The 22,083-nt window shown below is 38.0% G+C and overlaps 1 protein-coding gene across 1 annotated transcript in view; it reads left to right on the plus strand.

Annotated features, from left to right (window-relative positions):
• Positions 1-667: 667 nt before the first annotated feature.
• The window catches only part of NKAIN3 (sodium/potassium transporting ATPase interacting 3), an 838,213-nt gene continuing 816,797 nt past the window's right edge, over positions 668-22,083 (plus strand). Inside the window, exon 1 of the mRNA XM_072604673.1 lies at positions 668-1,315. Within this exon, the coding sequence (XP_072460774.1) occupies positions 1,262-1,315 (54 nt within the window). The 5' untranslated portion in view covers positions 668-1,261. The remainder of the gene's footprint in view (positions 1,316-22,083) is intronic.

Consider the following 22,083-nt stretch of genomic DNA (forward strand, 5'->3'; position numbering starts at 1 on the left):
TGATTTTCCCGAAGGTCCTCTTCGTCTCCTAGTTAATTCGATTCAACTTTTCCTGTGAACCTAGAGCATTAGCGCCCTTCAGGTAATCAGCTGTTGAAATGTCAGTACCCAGAGCAGCACCCTCCACCCTCTCCATATCCTCTGGTCCACAGCCATTCGCTTGCTCCCTCTTTCAGGTTCTCATCCAATCCACCTTTCTGTCCGCAATCTTCCACTTCCCGACATGACTCTCTTCCCAAAAAGGCAGTTACCCAAACTACCATCTTTTGCTGCTATCCTCTCTTATTCCCGTAGATTCGTACCTACCTTGACCCGTTTCCCCTGACCGACATCCCTCAATTTATAACTCTCCAGAGTCACCACTGCCTTTTCTCTACCCCAATGAGCACCTGCCTAACTGATTCCCTACACATACTCCCATCAGTTTGCAGGCACATTCATCTTCCTCACAAGGCATGTATGTATGGACAGAATTCCAAAGCCAGGCAGATCTATCTACTTCATCTCTTCAATTACACTCATATTCATTCACCACCACCACCAGTACCTTCGCTAACACCACACACACACACACACACACACACACACACACACACACTCACACTAAAAATATTCCGACATTCTGAACAAGACTAGCTGGTCCTCTCTGGTTACACTGTCTTTCATTCATTCCTTCCCACCTTCACACACACACACACACACACACACACACACACACACACACACACACACACAGAGACGCAGACACACACACACAGCTCCTTCAGCCCACTCCACTTACCAGACACCCACCTACTGTATACCCCTCCCCTAAACAGACATTCACCCACTCACCATCTGTAGCCTCCCTTCTCCCCCACCTCCGCCCACCCTCTGCTCCCCCTCCTCAAGAAGTAGACCTGCACAGTGGGGAGGCAAGGACCCCAGCCAGATGCTCCTGTCCTCCGGGCTGCACTGACCTCAGTTCTCTTAGTCCGAAGAAACTACAACAAAGGAGCAGAGAGACACCCCCTCCCCAATCCTTAGCCAAGAAACCACTGTCCCCAAGCCCAGAAACAGAAAGAGGAAAAAGAAAGCGCTTGGAGGCTGCAGAGGCGGTGGGGTCTGTCTGGAGGCAGTGAGCCTTCGCCCCAGTGTGGGGGCCAGGGTCGGTGCAGGAACCGGGGCAGGCTTAGGGGACTTGCATTAAAGAAGACAAGGAAGGAAGTACGCTTGCCGGAGCTTCGGGGCTTTCTCTCGGGCTCGGACGCCGCCAGTCACCATGGGATGCTGCACCGGGCGCTGCACTCTCATCTTCCTCTGTACTCTGCAGCTGGTGAGTGAGCACCAACCGAGTAAGCCACCTACTCTTAGTCTCTTCCTAGGACCTCCCTCGGGCACTACCAGTCTGCCTGGCGACCCGGAGGCCCCTCGACCCCTCCAGCCTGTCCTTTAGTCCCTCGAGTCCCTCTTGGGTGCGGAGCTCAGCTCCCCACCAGCTCTCCTCTTTGCGCTGTAACTCAGGACGTTGGGAGCGCTTGCGATCTAGTGTGTGGATTGAGTGATTGCTGTTTCTGCGGGCTCCCCGCCCCCACCGGTTCCCCCACCGGGGGATAAGCTGTCGGGAAGCCCGGTACTCGCCTCCGGTCACCCTCCTCTACAGCCTGTGAGCCTGGGCGCAACCTGCTTCTCCAACCCCACGTCGGGCTCCCCCACCCCCTCCCCAAGGCACTTGGGAACTAGCGCTCTCTCCCTCCTGGGGCGGTCACCTAGCCATGAGCTCCCCCAGTTGTTCTGGGGATGCTGCAAGGGACGCTGTGGCTGGTGAGTGCTTGCACCACTCCTCGCTTAGAGCCTGAAGACCGCCACCTCCCCTGTAGTGATATGAAAGTTTAGTGGCGTGGTGCGGGTTTTCTTTGGAAAAGTAACAGTTTTGCATGGGTTGAGTGTGTGTGTTGTGCGAGGAGGGCAAAGTGGGGTACAATTGCCCCAGATTCCCAGAGAGAGGAGAAGCATCCATTATGTAACTGTATTGAAAGGGTGAGGTGATTCTTACCAGACTTGGGTTAAAAGATAGTCATTGAAGTCTTTCAGAGCGCTGAAGGAGGATTTTTCTGTGTGCCTGGGTTACAGAATCCTCATCCCTTTTGTTTTGGTTCAGTTCAAATGTTACTCTTACACAGATTTACAGTTGTCCTTAAAGAGAGAACAAAGTAGGCAGGGCACGCTGTTGGGTACTGCTTGTTTGGGAAAGCAAGGCTAAAGGAGAGTTGAAAGATATTAAAAAAAACAAAACCCTGCAATTTTCTTATAGCATAGAGTACAATTATCTGTCTGTTTGTCTGTCTCTATATGCTCCTTTTACCACGCAGTATACTGGGACCTACACTCTTTTTGCTGTGTTTTTTTTCTTAGTCACTTTCTGGAGGTCAAGGTTATTGACCCTTTCTACCAGGCATTGAACTACATACTTCTTGTGGTGATGCATGAGAGGATCCACAGCACCTTCTAGGGCTTTTCTCCAATGTTTTACTATGTGTAAAAAACAAAACAAAACAAAACTCAATACATCTGTAACTAGCATAATCTGGGCTGTGATTTAATAATTTCTTTTGCTAAAGTTTGGGTATTTTTCCCAAGGAAAGAGATGTCAAGATGAACTTTACTGAGTAATAACAATCCCCTGTATGGCTCGTTAACTAAGGGATAAAAATAATACTGTTTTTTTTAAAGCAGTTAGTCCTTAGTCCCATGAGTGTTTTAAAAGGTTTTCACTTTTCCACTGCTTCAGAGTGCTTTCTTTTCTCTCCCTCCCCCCTTTTTGGAGACACAGTCTCGCTTTTTGATATGCTTTTCACTATGTATAAACAGTGCAAGGATGAACCTTTGTGTTCAGAAACTTGATAGTGTAGTTCATTTCTCTTAATATTTGACAAAGTACCTTCTGTTGCCTGACAAATTTTAAATCGGACCTATTGTGTATAATTATTTTACCATGAGAAAATGTTTCACTCAAACATGATTATTTCTATCTTACCAGGGAAAAGAATGTAAGAAAGACAAAATTTGCTTTACTCAGTAGGAGGAGAGTCTTTACTGGGAAGGCAGATAATGCAGTCAGCTCTTGATTATATGTCTTCGTGAAGAAGAGCAATGATGTGGAAATTCCATAGGAGTATAGAGTAGGAAAGTGATTTTTAGTAGAATAGAAATTTGTAACTGGAAAGAGGAGACTTTACAGATCATCAAGTCCTAACTTTTCATCTTATAGATGAAGAAACTGAGACCAGAGATCAGATTACTTGCTCATATAACTTTTTTTTTGTTCAACTATGTCCTATTCTTCATGACCTCATTTGGATCATGAACCCATTTGGGGTTTTCTTGGCAAAGACATTGGAGTAGTTTGCCATTTTCTTCTCCAGCTCATTTTACAGATAAGGAAAATGTGACTTTTAAGGTTTAAGTGACTTGCCCAGGGTCACACAGCTAGTAAACGTCTCAGGCCAAATTTGAACTCAGGTCTTCTTGGCTGCATGCCTGAAGCTCAATCCACTGTACCACCTAGCTGCTGGTCATTTAACTAGCAAGCGATACAACCAGTTCTAGGGAAATAGAACCGAATCTCTTGACTATGAGATTCTTTTAGCTTTACATTACTGTGCTTCTTCTGAACTGTGGACTCTGGGATATAGTGTTGTTTAGTTTGTCTAATGCATCAGATTTGTCTTCCTAAATATCCTTTTTGTTTTTAAAGATTCATATTAGCATCAGTTTGAACTCTGTGAGTACACACCACTGGAAGGGATGAGGAGGTTGTGTACAAGTGTTGAGTAGTAGTAGAAAACAGTCAACCTGTAATAAATTTTTTGCGAAGGAGAATGCCTGCTAAATATTGAAGTAACTCTAAATGACCCTTAGAAAGACAGAAGAGGATCAAGTTCTAAAAGTTAGAGAAAAAATAAAGCAGCATTATTGCATCAAATCCTATTCAATCCATAAACAACATACTTGGGAGCTCCAATGGATCAGACTAGGTAGTTGTGTTCTCATTCACTCTAGGTCTCAACCTACATGTAATTGTTGAAAGGTTAAATTTATATGAAGATATACCTATATGGTTAACTTTGTAAGGATGATTACATTGAAGAAATGAAGACAAAATGTGAATAAATCCAATTATTCTCTTTTCAGTTATTCTATTGAAAACTACTATCAACCATTTCACACCTTTAGGGCTTTTTAGGTCAAACCATTTAACAACTTCCAAATATCTAATTCTTTTAATACGTAAATCTTCTCTTGAGACATATTTTGTAATGTCATTACTTTTCTGTCAAATATAGGAAATCTAGAAGTTTGTTTTTAAAAAAATGGAAGCATACTTATAGTACATTATTATCTGGTACATACATGCTGCCGAATTGATACTTGTTGAATAATATTTTTATTCAATGAATAAGAAAAATGCTGCCAATATCACGTATATTTTAAGTAAAAACCCAGTAAGCAGAACCAGGTGTTCTGAGGGGTCCTGGTGGCAATATTGTTGAACTTATGTTCACGTGAGTTGTCCCCACAGTCAGGGGGAGGGCTATGAGGTCTTTGTTTAGCATGGAAGAGGTCACAGGTATAAAACATGTCAGGCAGAACTTGGTGCTAAGACGTTGTTATCACGAAGGAAGACTTCTTGAACTTTGAATCCACTTTTTGAGAGGTGAACATATTACTGAGGATAGGCAATGTTTAAGTCAAGAGGTAGAAACACAAAATACTTTAAGAAAATCAATTTGGAGTGACAAACAAAAATGATTCAGGTACATCAAATGCCCTTAGATGATATTCTTTTATTTAAGAAATAAAAGCAAACTTCTCTCTAATCAAAAACCTCCTCCCCTACACACCAAAGGAAAACATTTATTTTTACCTTTCCCTTCATGCTGCATGTGGGACAATTTGCAAACCTTTCCTTTGGCATAATATTGAAATAGCATGATAAGGATGTGCATGGAGAGGTCTGGATGACTGTTACTGCAATAGCGATTTTTTGCCTGAGCCCTGTGGAATGTAGTACTCACCTCTCCCTGGATGTTTGCCAGCTCATGAAGCAACAAGAAAGCTTTGTGCTCCACACAGAACATTTCCTTTACTATGTAGATTTACTGATATTTTTCATTTGAAAGCATTCGCATTTCCATTGGACCTTGTTTCTCCTTTTTTGTGTGATATAATCTGGCACATGTATAGAGTGCAGAATTTAAGAGTCAGGAAGGCCTGGGTTTGAATCCCAGGTACTGGAGGTCACAGAGTACAGTGAAAAGAGTACTGGCTCTAAAGTAATGGGGTCTGGGTTTAAATTTTACCTGTGATAGAAGCTGTGTGACTTTGGATGGTCTCTTAACCTCCCTGAACCTCAGTTTCCTCAATTGTTAAATGAGGAAGTTATACACTACATGGCTTCTGAGGTAGCTTCCAGTTCTAGATTTATGATCTCTATGATCTTTATGTTCCTGCAGTGTCGCCTTGGGTAAGTGTAAAATCGGGGGATTGGACTAGATGTCCCTTTTAGCTCTGAATCTTTGTTTCCTATGGATATTCCAGCTGTGTGACCTTGGGTAAGCCACTTTACCTCCATGGCGTCAGGTTCCTCAAGTGTAAATCAAGGGATTGAATTAGATGTTGCTTCAAGTCCCTTCTAGCTTTAAATATATGTTCCCTTATGAGTGTTCTGGCTGTGAGATACCCAGATAGTCATCTCACTCCTCTGAATCTTACTTTCTGCATCTATAAAATGGGGATGATAATACTATCTGTGCTACAGGGTTGTTGTCAGGATTCCATTGAGATAATTTATATAAATATTTTCCAGAACTTAAGGTGCCATATGGGTATTATCTATTTAATTCTTTTATTTTTCCTATGTACACATCCTAGGAATTATTTCAAAGACGTTAAAAAGATTATGGCTCTGGAAAATATAAGCATGAGAAATTATAATACTATGAAATGTACTTGATGTCAAAATTCTTATCCTATGTTAGTTTAACCATGTTTCCAGAGATGCCAAACTCTGCTTTACCTCTTTCTTGATGTATTAAATATGGACTTTGCTTAGAGAACATTGAATTCTGATGGCATTTTGCTTGTCCCGTGGTACTTACAGTCTGTCTTTCATTCTGGTGATTTGTATACCTATTTATCTCTTCTACTAGATGGCAAGTTCCCAGAAGTCAGGGACCGTATCTTAGACATCTTTGTATCTCAATTCTTACCAAAGGGTCTTCCTTTCACATAGCTCAATAAGTATTTTGCTGATTGAGTGAATATTACTTTGGAAAAATATCATAACTTCTACTAATAAAAAACCTTAAAAAGAACCTCCAACTGCAATGGTATTATAAAAGATTTGTCCCGTAATGTTGAAATCAATACTATCATTTAAATATATGTAAATTATAAAATATGTAACTTGCTCAGTTTTTGTAATCTCTCTAAATTCTGAACCTTCAAAGATGCCATTGGATATGCTTTCTGTCTATAATAAAGATGATGATGATGATAACATTAATATTGCAAATATTATATCATTTTATCCTCACAGTAGCTGTGAGAGGCAGGTGCTATTATTATCTACATTTTATAGAAGAAGAAACTGAGGCAAATAGAGGTTAAAGGACTGTCTGGAGTCACAGAGCAAGTAAGTATTTGCGATCTGATTTGAATTCTGGTCTTCCTGACTCCAGCAATCTATCCATTATGACACATAGCTGAAAGGAAGGTTTTTCCAGGAATGTGTAAATTAATAAACATATTTTATTAATCATTTCAGGAAGTGCTAAGCAATCATTTAAATTAATTTAACATAAAGTTGACAAACTTGAATCTAATTAAATTGAAATTTCAGTTCATTAGAATCTTATTCTGTAACTGACTTTTACAAGAAAAAAGAAAATGTTTGGAAATAATCTGATACCAGGTATTTTTAGGGAGAAAAATGCAACTTTTAGAATGTTCTGGTGTCAATACATATTCAAATAGGTCTCTGAAAACTTTAAAATCTATAGAATGGCAATCAATTTTAAAGTTTTCAGAGACCTATTTGAGAAGTGGTCTGGTAGAGGGGCCTGGGACCTGGATTCAGCAGAGTCCACTTCAAGTCTTGACTCTCTATACTTACCAACTATGTGATCATGACATGGGTAAGTCAATCTCTCTCTCAACCTCATTTTCTTTTTCTATAAAATAGGAGTAAATAGCATCTGTGCTACATATTTTATTGGTCTTTCATGAGAAAAGTGATCAATAGACCTCAAAATGCCGTTTAAGTATGAATAATTATTAATAATATTGAAATAAGTATGGAACTATGAATTGGCAAAGAAAGGTTTAATTTTGTTGATTGTACTCCTACTTAGGAGAAACTAAGTGGTGCAGTGGATGCAGTGTGAGCTCTGGAGTCAGGAAGACATCTTCCTGAGTTCAAATCTGGCCTTTGACACTTGCTGTGTGACCCTGGAAAAGTCACTTACCTTATTTTTCTTAGTTTCTCATCTGTAAAATGAGCTGGAGAAGAAAATAGCAAAATATTCAAGTATCTTTGCCTGTATCTTCGTGACACCCCTCCACCAAATGGGGTGACAAAGAGTCAGGAGTGACTGAATAACAACTCCTTCTTAGAAAGATCAGTAAATACGGGTAATAGATAGAAGGTTGGTCTCAGGGTTAGAAAGAACGTGACTAAAGATTCATCTCGGACACATATTGATTGATTAAGGTAAATATCTCAACTTCCTAGGGGCCCACGCAAATTTTAAAAATTAGAAGTTATGGAATAGTCACTGATACACATTGGTGGAGGGAGTTTCTTTATCAGACACTATCCACATTGGTGAAATTCTAGCTTTGGATCAAAAACCCCAAACAGAAAGAAACTGTATGTATGAAAATTTGATTAGGATGGAAAGGCAAATTAATACTATTCAGAAATATTTCAATAGTAATGGTGGAAAGAAAACTGGTTCATGGACTGATATCCCCAGATTGATGGGGAGATAAGATATCCAGGTGGAGAAATAAGGCTTATCCAGGCAAGCTAGAAGCCTGTATGTTTGGCTGGTGCCTGTAGATAATAGCAGTCAACTTGCTCAGGGCTTTGGAAGAGAGATTTGTTTGTCATTATGGTGAAAACAAAAGCAGGTCCATTGTCATCCTCATTATCATCATCTTCGTCATCTTCATCATCATCCTTGTTGTCATGATCACTAGCCTTCAAAAAGCACTTTAAGATTTGCAAAATGCTTTATGGATATTGTCTCATTTATTCCCACAACAAGAGATAGGTGCTCTTATCATCTTCATTTTACTGATGAGGAAACCAAGGCAAAGAGATGTTAAATGATTTGCCTAGGACCACAGAGCTGGTAAGTTTCTAAGACTACATTTGAACTCGGGTCTTCCTTACTCCAGGACTAGGTCTCTCTCCAGTGTTTCACTTAGCTGCCTCAGTGTAGACATGTAGACTACAGAAGAGTCTAGGAATATAGCTAATGCAGGGAGAGAAGATGTGTTCAAAGTGACAAAAATAGCTAGATGTTAGTTATACTTTCTACTACTGTGTCTACCTATACTCTATACATGCCTCAATCAGTACTAAACCTTCCTCTCCTGCTACCCCATCCCTACTAATAAGCATTCAGGTGAACTGTATTCTTACCAGGGGCAAGTCCTAGCAGTTTCTGAGCCTGAGAACCCTCCTGGGCTGTCAGAATGGTTGAATCTGAGTGGAGCAGTGTGTAGCCTTACAGGTTTTAGTAGTAAGGGAAGACACTAGCTGGGGTCACTGCTCTACAGCTGCTTCATTCATTAATGCAACACTAAAGAAAGAGAGTGTGTGTACCCCAGTTCCATGGCCACTCTGAACTAGTGTCCCAGGGTAGACAAAAGAGTGGGAATCTAAGATGTAAGCCATGGGGATCAAAGATCAGAGAAGACAGACAAAATATCAGGTCAACAAAAAAGGAAGGAGCAAATAGGATGTAAGAACAGGATATAAGAAGCAAAGAGGAATCCAGGGATGGTCAGATAACATGACCAAGACAAATTACAGACTGATAGCAATGTAGGAATGAAACATTTTGGTGGTCAAAGGGCTTACTCAGCCCTTAGCTACTGCTGGCCTAGAGGCCTGACAGTTTCTATTTGACTTAAGCCCTTCATAATCTGACCTTTTCCCACCATTTCAGTCTTCTTCTTCTTCCCTCGCCTCCATGCAACCTGCCATCCAGAGACACTGACCATCTTGCTATTGCTAGACAAGACAAAAACTCCATCTCCTGACTCCTACTGTTTTCACAAGCTGTCCCCCATGACTGGACCTCTGTCCTTCCTCTCTTTGTTCTGATTTTCCTCATTTCTTTTAAGGCTCAGCTCAAGTTCTACCTTCTGCAAAAAACCTTTTCTGGGCCTCCTTAATCTTAATTCCTTCCCTCTCAGACTTCTCCTAGTTTATCTTAGATGGATCTTGTTTATATGGGATTGTTTGTATGTTGACTTCCCCATTAGACTATGAGCTCCTCAAGAGCTGGGTTTGATTTTTCCCTTTCTTTGTGCTCACCAGGACTTAGTTCTTTGCATAGTGTTTGGAACATAGTATGTACCTAAAAAAATGTTTGCTGACTTGATTTGTATTATTGGCTATGAAGGAGCGCCAGAGATAAGTCTTTAAATTTTCTTCCCTCTTTGAATCTATGATTTATTCAAGGACATCAAATAACCCTCAAATCAATGCTCAAATTCCTGTACTCAGAAAAGCTCATTCCTTGAGCATTTCAGGTCATTTAGATTTTTCCTATATATTTACTTCTATTTATTTAGAAATAATACACCTGAGTAATGTTATACTCTGCATGGTGTGATGTTAGTAACTATGGCACAGTACTGTGTTATTATAAAAGTTGATACCATTCATAAGTCATTTGGGGGCATGATATGCAAATGAAATGCTTGTTATTCTTAATGGGGGAATTACTTCTGTAAAATGAGCAGAAAAAATTATTCAAAATTTGTAAACTTTTCATCCTTCTTCAGTCTTTAATTCTTAAAACTTGAAAAACTAAAGGCCGTAAACAGCATCACTGAAGTGGAGCTTCTGAACATCTTACAATACAGGTCACACAATGGAACCTAAGGGTTTTAAGATTACATATAAAGACAAATTTTCCAATTGAGGATACTGTTAGTTAATTGTTAGCAATGAAAAATAATCTGAATTTTTTTTCTTGGAGGTCATTATAAATGGGGTGGATTTGGCTGGGACGAATAAAATATGGTGACCCAGAATGTCACTACAGTGTTCACTGCTATTCCAGAACATGGTTAGGCGAGGCAGCAGACATTGGTGGAGGTCAGTAAGACCAAGAAGGTCATGTGGTTGGGGGAAGTGACTGGTATCAGGGATAGTTAGAGTCAGTTAGTCAAGGTCCAAGACAGGACAAGGCAAAGAAACAGAACACTCAGTTTCATTGGATCAGGGAAGTTTTAAGCAGTCAATCTAGTATCCAGTGTAACTAACTCCATGGTAAAGGGAGGTTGCTGTGGCAATTTCTTCGAGTGTATAGAGACAGACCTCAAATCCTGCTTATTTCAATCTATTCTCACTCTGAATATCTACTTATTAAAAAGCAACCTACCTCCTAGAGGTGCTATTTCCTCCCACTGGACTATCAGCTTCTTGAGAAGAGGAACTGTCTTTTTTTTTAATTTTTGTATCCCTACTCCTTGTATAGGAAACTCCTAGGTGGGAACACTCCCTCTTCTAATGTAGATGATCACTTTCTCTGCACCTTATGAGTTAATGACTTGCCATAGGTTTAGTTTCTATCCCTATCCTCAGTGCTTAGAATAGTGTCTAATGTAAAGTAAGTAAATAATAGATGTTTTTTTCATTTCTTGCTTCTATGACATATACTCCCTATGAAGTCAGAGAATCATGTCCATCTGTTATGATGAACTTTGTCTTTTTTATCCCTGGACCTAGCATAATAGCTGGCATATATGCTTAATAAATACTTGGCAATTAATGGATGCCATCAAAGAGAAATAATTCCCAACTGGGACTTCACTGGGATGCTGATGGGTTTGACTTGGTCCATGGGCCTTTGTGTCTTTGCCTTCACAAAATTGTTCCATCTTTTGGGCCTTCTCTCTAGAAAACAGAGATTCAATAGAGTAAAGCTTGAATAGTAGAATATAAGTTTCTTGAGTGGTTCACCTATATTTGTGTCCCTAGTATCTAGACCAGCACCTGGTCCATAATCTGTGTTTAATAAATTGCTTATTAGTTGATTGTTTCAATGGCAAATAACGAAAAGTTTCTTCACGTTCTGATTATACAGTTTTAGTTAAAGATATCTTATGAGGTAAAGAGAATAGACCTTTATTAAGTGCTTACTATGTACCAGGCATTGTGCTAAATGCTTTACAAATGTTGTTGGATATTATCTCATTTAATCTGCAGAACAACTTTGGGAGGTAGGCATTATTGTTATCCTCCTGAGTAGAAGAAACTGAGGCAGACAGAGGTTAAGTGACATGGCTAGGGCCACACAGGTAGTCAATGTCTGTGACTGGATTTAAATTTAGGTCTTCTTAATTCTAGACACAGTGCTCTGTCCATTGTACCATCTGACTATGATTGTATGGAAGATGGCATGGGACTTGTAACGCCTAGCAAAGATTTTCTAGATTTTGTCCATCTGGGTCCACTCAAGTGACTCTGAAGCCAATTGATGATGTGGAAACAATTGACTACCCCATCATAATATTTTAGGTTTGTAACCCTACAACTAACGATCTGAGATTCTGACATGAACTACGTTATTATGATGAGGTGTTTAATCTTTCAGAGTATCAGTTTCTTCAACAATAAAATGGAAGAAACTGAACCCTTTTTGTAATATATGTATGTTTTTGTATGTTCTTGCATTTTGTATGTTTGGACATCTAAACTCTGATGGCTTTGGTTGTCCTAATATAGCACTTAGTAGGTACATAATAAATGCTTGTTGATTGATTGCACAATCTACTTTACATGTAGGTTGTAATCCTGAAAGTTCTATATAAATATTAGCTATTATTATAATTTATTCTTTGTCAGCAGAACACCAACCTTGTTAAGTTCTGGGTTCTGGGCACAACTGAAACAAATGAACCTAATTCTGAAGGAGAGTAATCAAAATGGTAGCAGGTTTTGAAATTGTGCCACAGGATCATAGATGTAGAGCTGGATGTGAATTTAGTGATCAGTTAGGTCAATCTCCTCATTTTACAGATAAAAAATGAAAAGATAGATAACTTGTCAAGGGTCACATGGGTAGTAAATGGCACAGCTTGGATTTGAACACAAGTCTTCTGGCTTCAAATCGAGTGTGCTTTCTGTTGTATCCTGCTAAGAATGTATATCACAAAAAAGAGAAGACTGGGGTGAGGAAGCGACATTATCGGTGGTCTTCACATATTTTAAAATCTATCACATAGAAGAAAGGATAGAGTTATTTTGTATGAGAGAGCACAACTAGGAAAAATAGTTGGGAGTTACAAGCGGAGGAGCAATTTTGATTCAATATAAAAATTATAATACAGCTATTCAAAAATAGAATTGGCTTCTCCAAGGAGGAATGAAATGACTGCATGTTTCTTGGATGTTGTAGAGGGTATCCCTACATTAGATGGTAGGTGGTACCAGATGACTTTTGAGGTCCTTTCCAACTGTAATTCTCTGTGGGTCTGAGGGGAAGGTACAAGTATTTATCAAAATCTATTATATTTTATGAACTCTGCTAAGCAATAAAATAATAGTTATAGTAATAGCTAATATTTATGTAGCACTAACTTTGTTCTGGGTACTGTGTCAAGCATTTTACAAATATTATTTAATTTGATCCTCATAGCAGCTTGGAGGTAGGGGCTGTTATTATTTTATTTTAGAAATGAGGAAACTGAGGTGGGCAGAGGTAAAGAGACTTGGCCAGGGTCACACAGCTAGTAAATGTCTCAGGATGGATTAAAATTCTGGTCTTCCTGATTCCAAGCACAGCACTCTTATCCGCTCTTGCTTTTAGCTAAAGAATGGACTAATAAATAAAAATATGCTACATGTCATGTGCCTTTAAAAGCACTGTATAAGCATTAGCTATTATTATTTGAAATAATAATAACAATAATTCATGCCTTCTGTCCAATCCTTTCATCTATATTTAAGCTTTTATTAAGTGCTTACTAATTTCCAAGCACTATACTAAGCACTTGAGGATAAAACGAAATGCACAACATGGTTTCTGCTTTGAGGGAATTGACATTGTAATGGAGGGGACAACACACAAAAAATTATGAATTTATAAAATGTGTTCAGTGCAAATGGAAGGTAATTTCAGAGGGAAAGCAATGAGGTGGAAGCAATGAAGGAGGAGGGGAGAGCAAGGAAAACCTTCTACAGAAGGTAGTTTCAGATTTGATCTGAATCTTGAAGGAAGTCAAGAAAAGCCAGGAGGCAGAAGTAATAGAGAGAGTATTCTAGAAATGGGGGTCAGCCAATTCAAAGGCAAAGAGTAGGGAACCAGATTATCATACATGAAAAATAGGTATGTCAGTATCTGTGGATCATACAGTATGTGGATAGGAGTAAAAAAAAAAAGTCAGAAAGCTGGGATCATAGGAAGGGGACAGGTTGAAGAGCTTTAAATGACAAAGGACTTTACATTTGATACTGAGAGTAATCGGAAGCCACTGGATTTTATTGAGGGAGGGGAGTAACATGGTCAGATCTATGTTATAAGAAAATCATATTAGCCTCTGAGGGAGCATTTAGGAAGCAAAGTGGATAGAGCGTGGTCTGAAGTCAGACCTCAGACACTTACTAGCTGTGACGTCATTTAACCCTGATTTGCCTCAAGTTTTCATCTGTAAAATGAGCTGGAGAAGGCAATGGCAAACCATTCCAGTATCTTTGCCAAGAAAACTCTAAATGGAGTCATGGAGAATTGGACATGACTTAACAACAGCAACAACTGGAGACAGATTGGAGTGGGGAGAGATCAGAGGCAGGAAGACCAACCAGAAGGTCATTGCAATAATCCAGGTGTGTGGTGAGGAAAGGCTGACCAATGTGGCAGCTAGGTGAGTGGAGAGGAAGGCAGGCATGACACAGTTTGACAACACAAGGATTTGTGAGAGGAGAGTGAGAGAAGAGTTCAGTAGGATAGCAAGGGTGTGACCTTGAGGGGCTGGGAGGACAGTTGGTGCCCTAGACAGTGGCAGGAAAGCTAAGAGGACCAGATAATTCGGGAGACTAGAGAAGATCAACAGTTCTCTATCATGGTTTAAAGAATACCATATTTAGAGTTAGGCAATGTGTACTGGAATATGAGCTTTGTTACTTCCTGTCACCTTAGGCAGGTCATGTCATATCTGTGCCTTAATTTACACCTCTGTAGGAGGAGATTATCCCTAATTTCCTTTCATTTCTAAATCCTATGATTCCCAACTTCTGATTGGACTTTGTCATTTGTGTGTTCTGTCAGCACTTGACGTATCTAAAACTGACCTTATCCTCTTCTCTAAGTCAACTTTCTTTTCAGTCTTCTGGTTCTTATAAATGGTATCATCATTTCTTTGTCAACCAGATCAGAAACCTTGGAGCAGGCTCCAACTTATCCTTCTCCTTCCCAATATTTAGTAGGCCATCACTTTCTGTACATTTTGCCTTTGAAAAGTCTCTTGTACGTGTACTTGTTCCTTTATAAAAATGGCATTATTTTGTATTTAGATAATTGCCAGTCTTCTCTGAGCTACTGCCTATTAAGCAGCTAGTATGTTTACCTCCTAAATGAATTCCTTGAGTAGTGGTTCCTTCTCCTCCTGCTGCTCCTTCTGCTCCTCCTCCTCCACTTTCTCCTCTTCTCTCCATCCAGAATTGCTTATTGAACTTTCTTAAATACTACTTTGATCAGTTCAATTCAGCAAATGTTTATTAAATGGTCACTATGTGTAGGGCACTGGAAATATAAAGACAAAACCAAACTTTTCCTTGCCCACGAGGAGCTCATATTCTCATGGAGATATTTCTACCCATATTAAGAGAGGACAAAGAAAATTGAAAGAGGTGAGAACAGTAACAACTGGGGAATCAGAGAAGGCTTCATAGAAAAGGTGGCACCTCAGCTGGGCCTTGAAGGAAGGCAAGGAGCAATGATGAAGAAGGAATTCATGTCAGGAATAGCCTGGGAAAACAAGTGGAAGTGAGTGATGGATTGTTTAACTAAGGGCACGACTAATAGTTCAATTTGACTAGATATGGCCCCCTTTTGTCCAGCACCTCTCTACTAAAGTTTGAAGACATGGTTCATCATGAGCCATTTGTAGTTATGGTTATTTACAGCATTGAACAGAACATTTTTCACAGATATTTTCCTTTATGTTATTAAACTCATTATGTGTAAATCTTTGGATTTGGATTGTAAATCTTTATTCTTTGAGAAAAGAATATGACTATCAGGTTAAAAGATAATATTTCAACATGATAATAAATATAATAAAACAATAATAAATCAACATGTCAGTGAAATGGGATTGAAAACAAATTACCCATAGTGTGTAGTGTGTTAATTTCAAATCTTCGTCTCCCATATTTTGTGCTGGTTGTAGTCACTTCAACTCTGTGCCAGTTCATCCAATTCTATTCAGGTTTTCTCTCTTTCATTATTTCTAAGGGGAAACAATATTCAATCACAGTCATATAGCACAATTTGCTCAGCCACTCCTAACTGATGAGTATCCACTCTGTTTACAATTATTTGCTATCACAAAAGTGTAGCTATAAATATTTTTGCACATGTTGATAATTTCTCCTAACATATAAATAATCCAAAGAGGTACATGCTTAATAGTTGTGTTACTGGGTCAAAGGGTATGGATGTTTGGTCCTTCCCTCACCCTCTTTTAAAAGGGTAATTCCAATTTACTTTCCAGAATGACTGGACCAATTCAAAGCTTCACCAATGGTATATCAGTCTATTTGTCTTACTACAAAAATCGTATTCTCTTCAGCAATTGTTATGCAAAGCAGAATGTTACATAGCAATGTTCATTCTGAAGTATTCAGAGAAAGGATGATTTTTTTTAAAGTAGAACATTTGAAATTCATATCACTGTAGAAAAAATGCAAACTATAAGATGTACAAATTCCATCTATTCCATATCAATTTTATTTACATAATTATAAATTCTCACAATCATTTGAAAATTTCAATTTCTGTTTGAAAGTGAAATTAATTAATAATTTCATTAGGTTTTAAAGTTTATAACTCAGATGAGAAAGCAAGAAAGAAAACAATACATGTTTCTAGACTTTTACAGTTTAACTCTGTTAAAGCTGCATTTTAACATTTAATACTGACTTAATTTGTTATGTTAAGTTGTTCAAGTAATTTGTGTAAATTTGGAGGGGAAAGGGAGCTGGATGGTAAAAAGAAATAGAATATTTTTTCACATTATGAATTAAGAAACTGATGAATATTTTGGTAATGTTAAGAGATTAATTATTCTTTTGATGTGCTAAAGATTTATGTTTATAATCCCCATTAACATTAATTAGTGTAATATATGTAAATCTTCATGTATTAAGAAAAGAATATGTCCATTAGACTAAAAAATAGCATTTCAAAATTGATTAGCAATCAACATGCCAATTAAATGGTATTGAAAACAATTATGCATAGTGTGCAATGTCTCAATTTGAATTTTTCATCTCCCATATTTTGCACAGTAGAATAAAATGAAATTATAGCTAGTTACTAATTACCCTTTATGAAACATTTTGATCTTAGGCCAGTGCTGTTGAATGCATATGTTATAGTGGACATAATGCTAAATGTTTAGCTAATGGCACCGAGGTTTGCTAGATGTGATAAATTAGAGAAAGTAAAATCCTTGAACTGATAAATTGCTGCACCATTTGATGTTGGTGAAAGAATCACCAGTTCATTGATTAGGAGATGAAACATCTGTCCAATGGTAAAGGAAGATGAGGGGAAGGGGCATGAAAGGCCATGGTTAATGACACTGACAAATGTATTGATTGCAGGGTTTGGATGGATTGTTGTTCACAGAAGCAGGTGCAAGATAAGAACGGCAATGCTGGTTCAGCGTTAGAGAATTTTTTTTGTATATGGGGGCTGCTTTTAAAAAAATAACCTTCTTGACTGATTTCATACCTGAATCACTTGACTGATTTCATACCTGAATCTTTCTTCCCATCTCCTCCTTCTGAAGATCACATTATTATGAATGTTTTCCTACAGACACATAAACCTTTGATTAATATGAGGCAACGGAACAGAGTTGAACCATCACATTCTTAATTTGGGGAAAAATGAGAATAAAGTCATTAAAGTGAATGATGAATCATAACATTTCTGATGATACCATGTTCTAATTTCCTCTAGGAATTAGGGAGATGCTTTTGCTATAATAATGACCAAAATGTGGTAGACATAGAGGAGGAGGAAAAGGAGGAGTCCTAGATGGTTGATTTTCTCCTTGACATGATAATTCTGGAATTTGGCTATAATATTCCTTGACTTTTCAATTTGGGCTCTCTTTCAGGAGGTGATTGGTAGATTCTTTTGAGGACTATTTTACCTTCTGATTCTAGCACCTCATGGCAGTTTTCCTTGATAATTTCTTGGAAAATGCTGTGCAGGTTCTTTTTTTCATCATGGTTTTCAGGTAGACCAATAATTCTTAAATGATCTCTCCTGGATCTATTTTCCAGGCCAGCTGTTTTTCCAATGAGGTATTTTACCTTTTCTTCTTTTTTTGATTTTATTTGACTGATTCTTGATATCTCAGAGAGTCATTAGCTTGCACTTACCCAATTCTAATTTTTAACAAATAGTTTTCTTCAGCTGGCTTTTGGACCTTCTTTTCCATTTGGCCAGTTCTACTTTTTAAGAAGTTTTCTTCATTGTACTTTTTTCCCCATTCTGTCAATTATATTTTTAAAGGAATTGTTCAATTTTTCTTCTACCTCTCTAAGATGACTTTTAAAATCCTTCTTGAACTCTTCCAAGAAGGTTTTTTTGGGCTTGAGACCAATTCATATTTCCCTTTGAGGTTTCAGCTGTGGATATAGTGACAATGCTGTCCTCTTCTGAATTTGTGTTTTGATCTTCCCTGTCCCCATGAGAAGAATCTATGGTCTTTGATTTTCTATGTTGCTTCTTGCTCCCTGTTCTAGCCTTTTCCCTGTCTTTTTAAGTTGGTCTCTACCTCTGAGGGACAGGGGGCATTGAGCCACACTACTTGTGCTGGGGGGTAAGGGCCTGGTTATTGGCTTTGTGTGATGAGGTCTTTGGTTCTGGCAGCTGAAGACTGTAGCTTACCTGTTGCTGAGATTACCTGTTGTTGGTGGTATTGGCTGGTGTGTGCAGATGCTACATGGGGTTTTACTTCATTCCCTCTAGGTTACACAGAAGCTTGTGGATTGAGGTGTGGGAGTATCGGTGGTTGGGCCACTGGAGGTCATGTCCTTATCAGGGCTATGCTACAACTCTGGTAGGCTCAGTTGCTAGTGGACACCTGTCAGTCACACAAGTGGTGATTCTTCATGCTGGTGTCTGCATGTTCCCCATGCTGGTATCTGCCATTTGCCCCCTCTGCATAAAGGCTGAGCAGTGAGGAGTCTTGGTGCCAGCCCTTGTCTGCATCACTACCTTAGGTTTCATGGTCTCTCACTGGTTTGCTGAGGTAGGGCTTGCCAGGATGCCTCTTATCCTGTGCTGATTCCCTTAAGCCAGAGAAAGAGGGACCTTTCCTATTACTCCCCCATAGCCTTATGAGCTAAATAACTGCTGCACCCCATCTTTGTGCTTTCTCTAATGTTTCAGGATTTTTTCTGGGATAGTATTTTCTTAGTTTTTCAAAGCCAGTAAGGGAGAGTGAGAGTGACTTACTATTTACTCTGCCATCTTGGCTCCCAGAAGTCCCTACATAGTTGATTTTATAGAAATTTCCAGGGTAAAATTAGGAAATTACCTAGCACTGAGGGAATAGGTAAAATGGTGCTTTTGTATTTTGAAAACAGAATTCAATTGATCATACTTAATGTATGAGGAAATATCAATGTTATCTAAGATTATTTTTATAATTTATAGTTCTAGAATAATTCTCAATGATAGAGTGTTGACATAATTGAAGGAACTATATAGACATTCCTCTGTCTCCAGATAAGACTGTGTCCAACCCATCTAATAATAATGATGGCTAATGTTTATATAGCTCTTGAAGGCAGGGCTGTCTTGCTTTGCTTGTATTTGTTTCTCTAGTGCTTAGCACAATGTCAGGCACATAGCTAGTGCTTAATAAATGTTTATTTCTTTGCCTGCCTTTATGTTTATCTCATTTTGTTCTCATAACAATCTCCTGGGATGAGGATTTGAACCCAGATGTCCCTTAGCTGCCTCTTCTAAGTAGATGACTGTCTATATGATTGTTAAATATTTTGGGGAAGGAGATTTCATAATAGCTAGCAGTTGTAGCCTGCTCTAACTTTTGATCCTACCTACGAACAGAAAGTTTTTCCTTATTTATCTTTATCTTTCACTGGAATGGAGAACAGTAGGTGTGTGTCTTCATATTAGGGAGTCTAGTCATCTTTTCCATGAATGATGCTATACTAACAAACTATAATTATACAATGTTTTAAATTTCATAAAGTGATTTCTTTATAAAACACTGGCAGGAAGGAAGTATAATTATTTCATCTTTCATCTTTAACTTTGTTATCCTCCCTTTTCTTTTTAATCAGGTTGGTTAAAGTTTTATCACTTTTCTTAGCAATTTCAAAGAAATAGCATAGAGTTTTGTTTCATTGATTCTAGAGTGTTTTTATTTTCCAATTTATTTATTTCTCTAATTTTCAAGATTTCTTGTTTTGTCCTTATTCTAAGTAGGTGGTAAATTTTTTACTATCTCCATTTTACAGATGAGGAAGTTAAGTAGGTAAGAGATTACCCAGTGTCATATAGCTAATAAGAAGGGAGGATGAGATTAAAACCTTGGTATACATTATTGAAATTGAATGTTTTATCCTCTGCCTTTGAGGACTCTGTGAGGGGGGTGAGTATAAGGAAGTCAATTTATCAATACCACTCATGCGTTGCTATGCAGTGCAGAGTATGGAAAGAGTATTAACTCACATTTAATTCACCTTTTAATGTATCCTAGGAAAATGTTTATTTAAAAGGAGAATAAAAGAAAACACTAATCTTTCCCCTTCCTCTGCCATCATGCTAACCACCAAAACACTGGTATTCTCTGAAGTTAATGATCCTAGTTTTTCTTTGTAATTCTGATTTATAATTATGCTCATACCATTAGTTAAATTTCACAGAATCAAAATATGAGTATTCTTGTAAAAGTGTAGTTAAAAATAGTGAGATTGTTATTTTTCAGGACAGGTGAAATGTCATTTTTACAGAAAACAAAATGACATTAGAGTCTTCATGTATTTTGAAATAGATTGCTGATATGGGACTAAATAGTTTAGAATTTTTAATGGTTCACAAATTTCACATCTTGGTCACTGGTTTGAATCTAGTCCAATCAATGGCTTAAAGTCATTACTATTGGCTTAGTGTTGATTGGTTCCTATGAGTGAATTGAGAATCACACTCTAATATCCAGATCACTAGTTAACCTTCATGATTGGTCCTAATTAACTCTCCTACATGAGTGGCAAGTAATCAATGATCATAAAGATTAAATTGCCTGTTTATACTGATACTTCTGGGCCCTAAGCTGATGACTTAAAAAAAAACTCTTGTAATTTATCATTTATGGAACATATTTAATTATTCTTTCTGGAAAAAAAAAGAGTCTAAGGACTTTCTATATGTTATTTATTTTTAGTCATTGAGTTTTATTAATGCTTGTTCAGAGAACACACTTTGAAAGACATTTTCCAGGTAGCATTCACATTCTATAGTTTAGACAAAGGTGACTTTTGGCCTTCTAAGCAACAAAGCCAAGCAATAATCATAGCTTATTCTATTTTAGTCATTAAAATGAACCAGTTTTTGATTTAAGATCAGCCTTCACTACTGACACAATATTGTCTGTTTTCATGCAATTGTCCACATGGTACTAGAAGAATATGTAATTTTTTGGATGAAGATGTCAAAGTTTCATTATTAAAATATTCTTTCTAAAGAATGACAGGGATCTGACATCTTAAAGAAGCAAAGATATCATCAAAATCTTTGGGGCGTGCAATATCTTACAACCCCTACTGGACTGCAAGAATACCCTAAAGGCACTTGCTAGTCTTTGTATGTATACGTCCAACTGTAAAGCGTAACTTTTATAAACCTTTCCAGCTTCGCTATTTCATACATTAAGTTATGAACATTTTCATGTCTAATCTAGAAGGTCACAACACTAAGAGACAAAGATTTTTGCCTATTTATTGTGAGAATGTGGTTTTGTATCCTTTCAGTGGTATTTGAGAGTATTTGGCAGAGCTGAACTTTATTTTTGGAATCCCCCAGGAGGTACCCCAAATAATCTTGGAAAAAAAAGAATGAAATGTCAATCTCCACCAGGCAGAGTGTTCCATGATATTTTTGTCATATATTATTTTCATAAACATAATAAACTACATCTCACAAGAATTTCCCATTCTCTAGACAAGGACTAATAATTTTTCAGGCTACTACATTCACAAAAAAACCACATCTTTCTCCCTTAGAATTTATGTCATGAATGGTTTTTAACATCTGAGGAAAGATCCTTGCTGGTCCTTGAAGAACATGATTGTCAAAGGTCTAAATGGAGCAGTTCTGCCCTTGGCTTACTTCACAAATGCAGGCCCAATTCGAGAGGAACCATTTGATTCAGTCACTCAACCATTAGGAAGCAAAAAATAAAACTGGAACAATCTTTTGATCTAAAAAAGAACCGTGGTTGAAAATATATAGATGGAGTGATCCTCTAGGGATGAGTCCTTTCACACATTTGGGCTCTGTTAAAGCATTTCGCTAGTACAAGACT

The sequence above is a fragment of the Notamacropus eugenii genome, chromosome 4 (genome assembly GCF_028372415.1).
Source record: "Notamacropus eugenii isolate mMacEug1 chromosome 4, mMacEug1.pri_v2, whole genome shotgun sequence".
NCBI lineage: Eukaryota > Metazoa > Chordata > Mammalia > Diprotodontia > Macropodidae > Notamacropus > Notamacropus eugenii.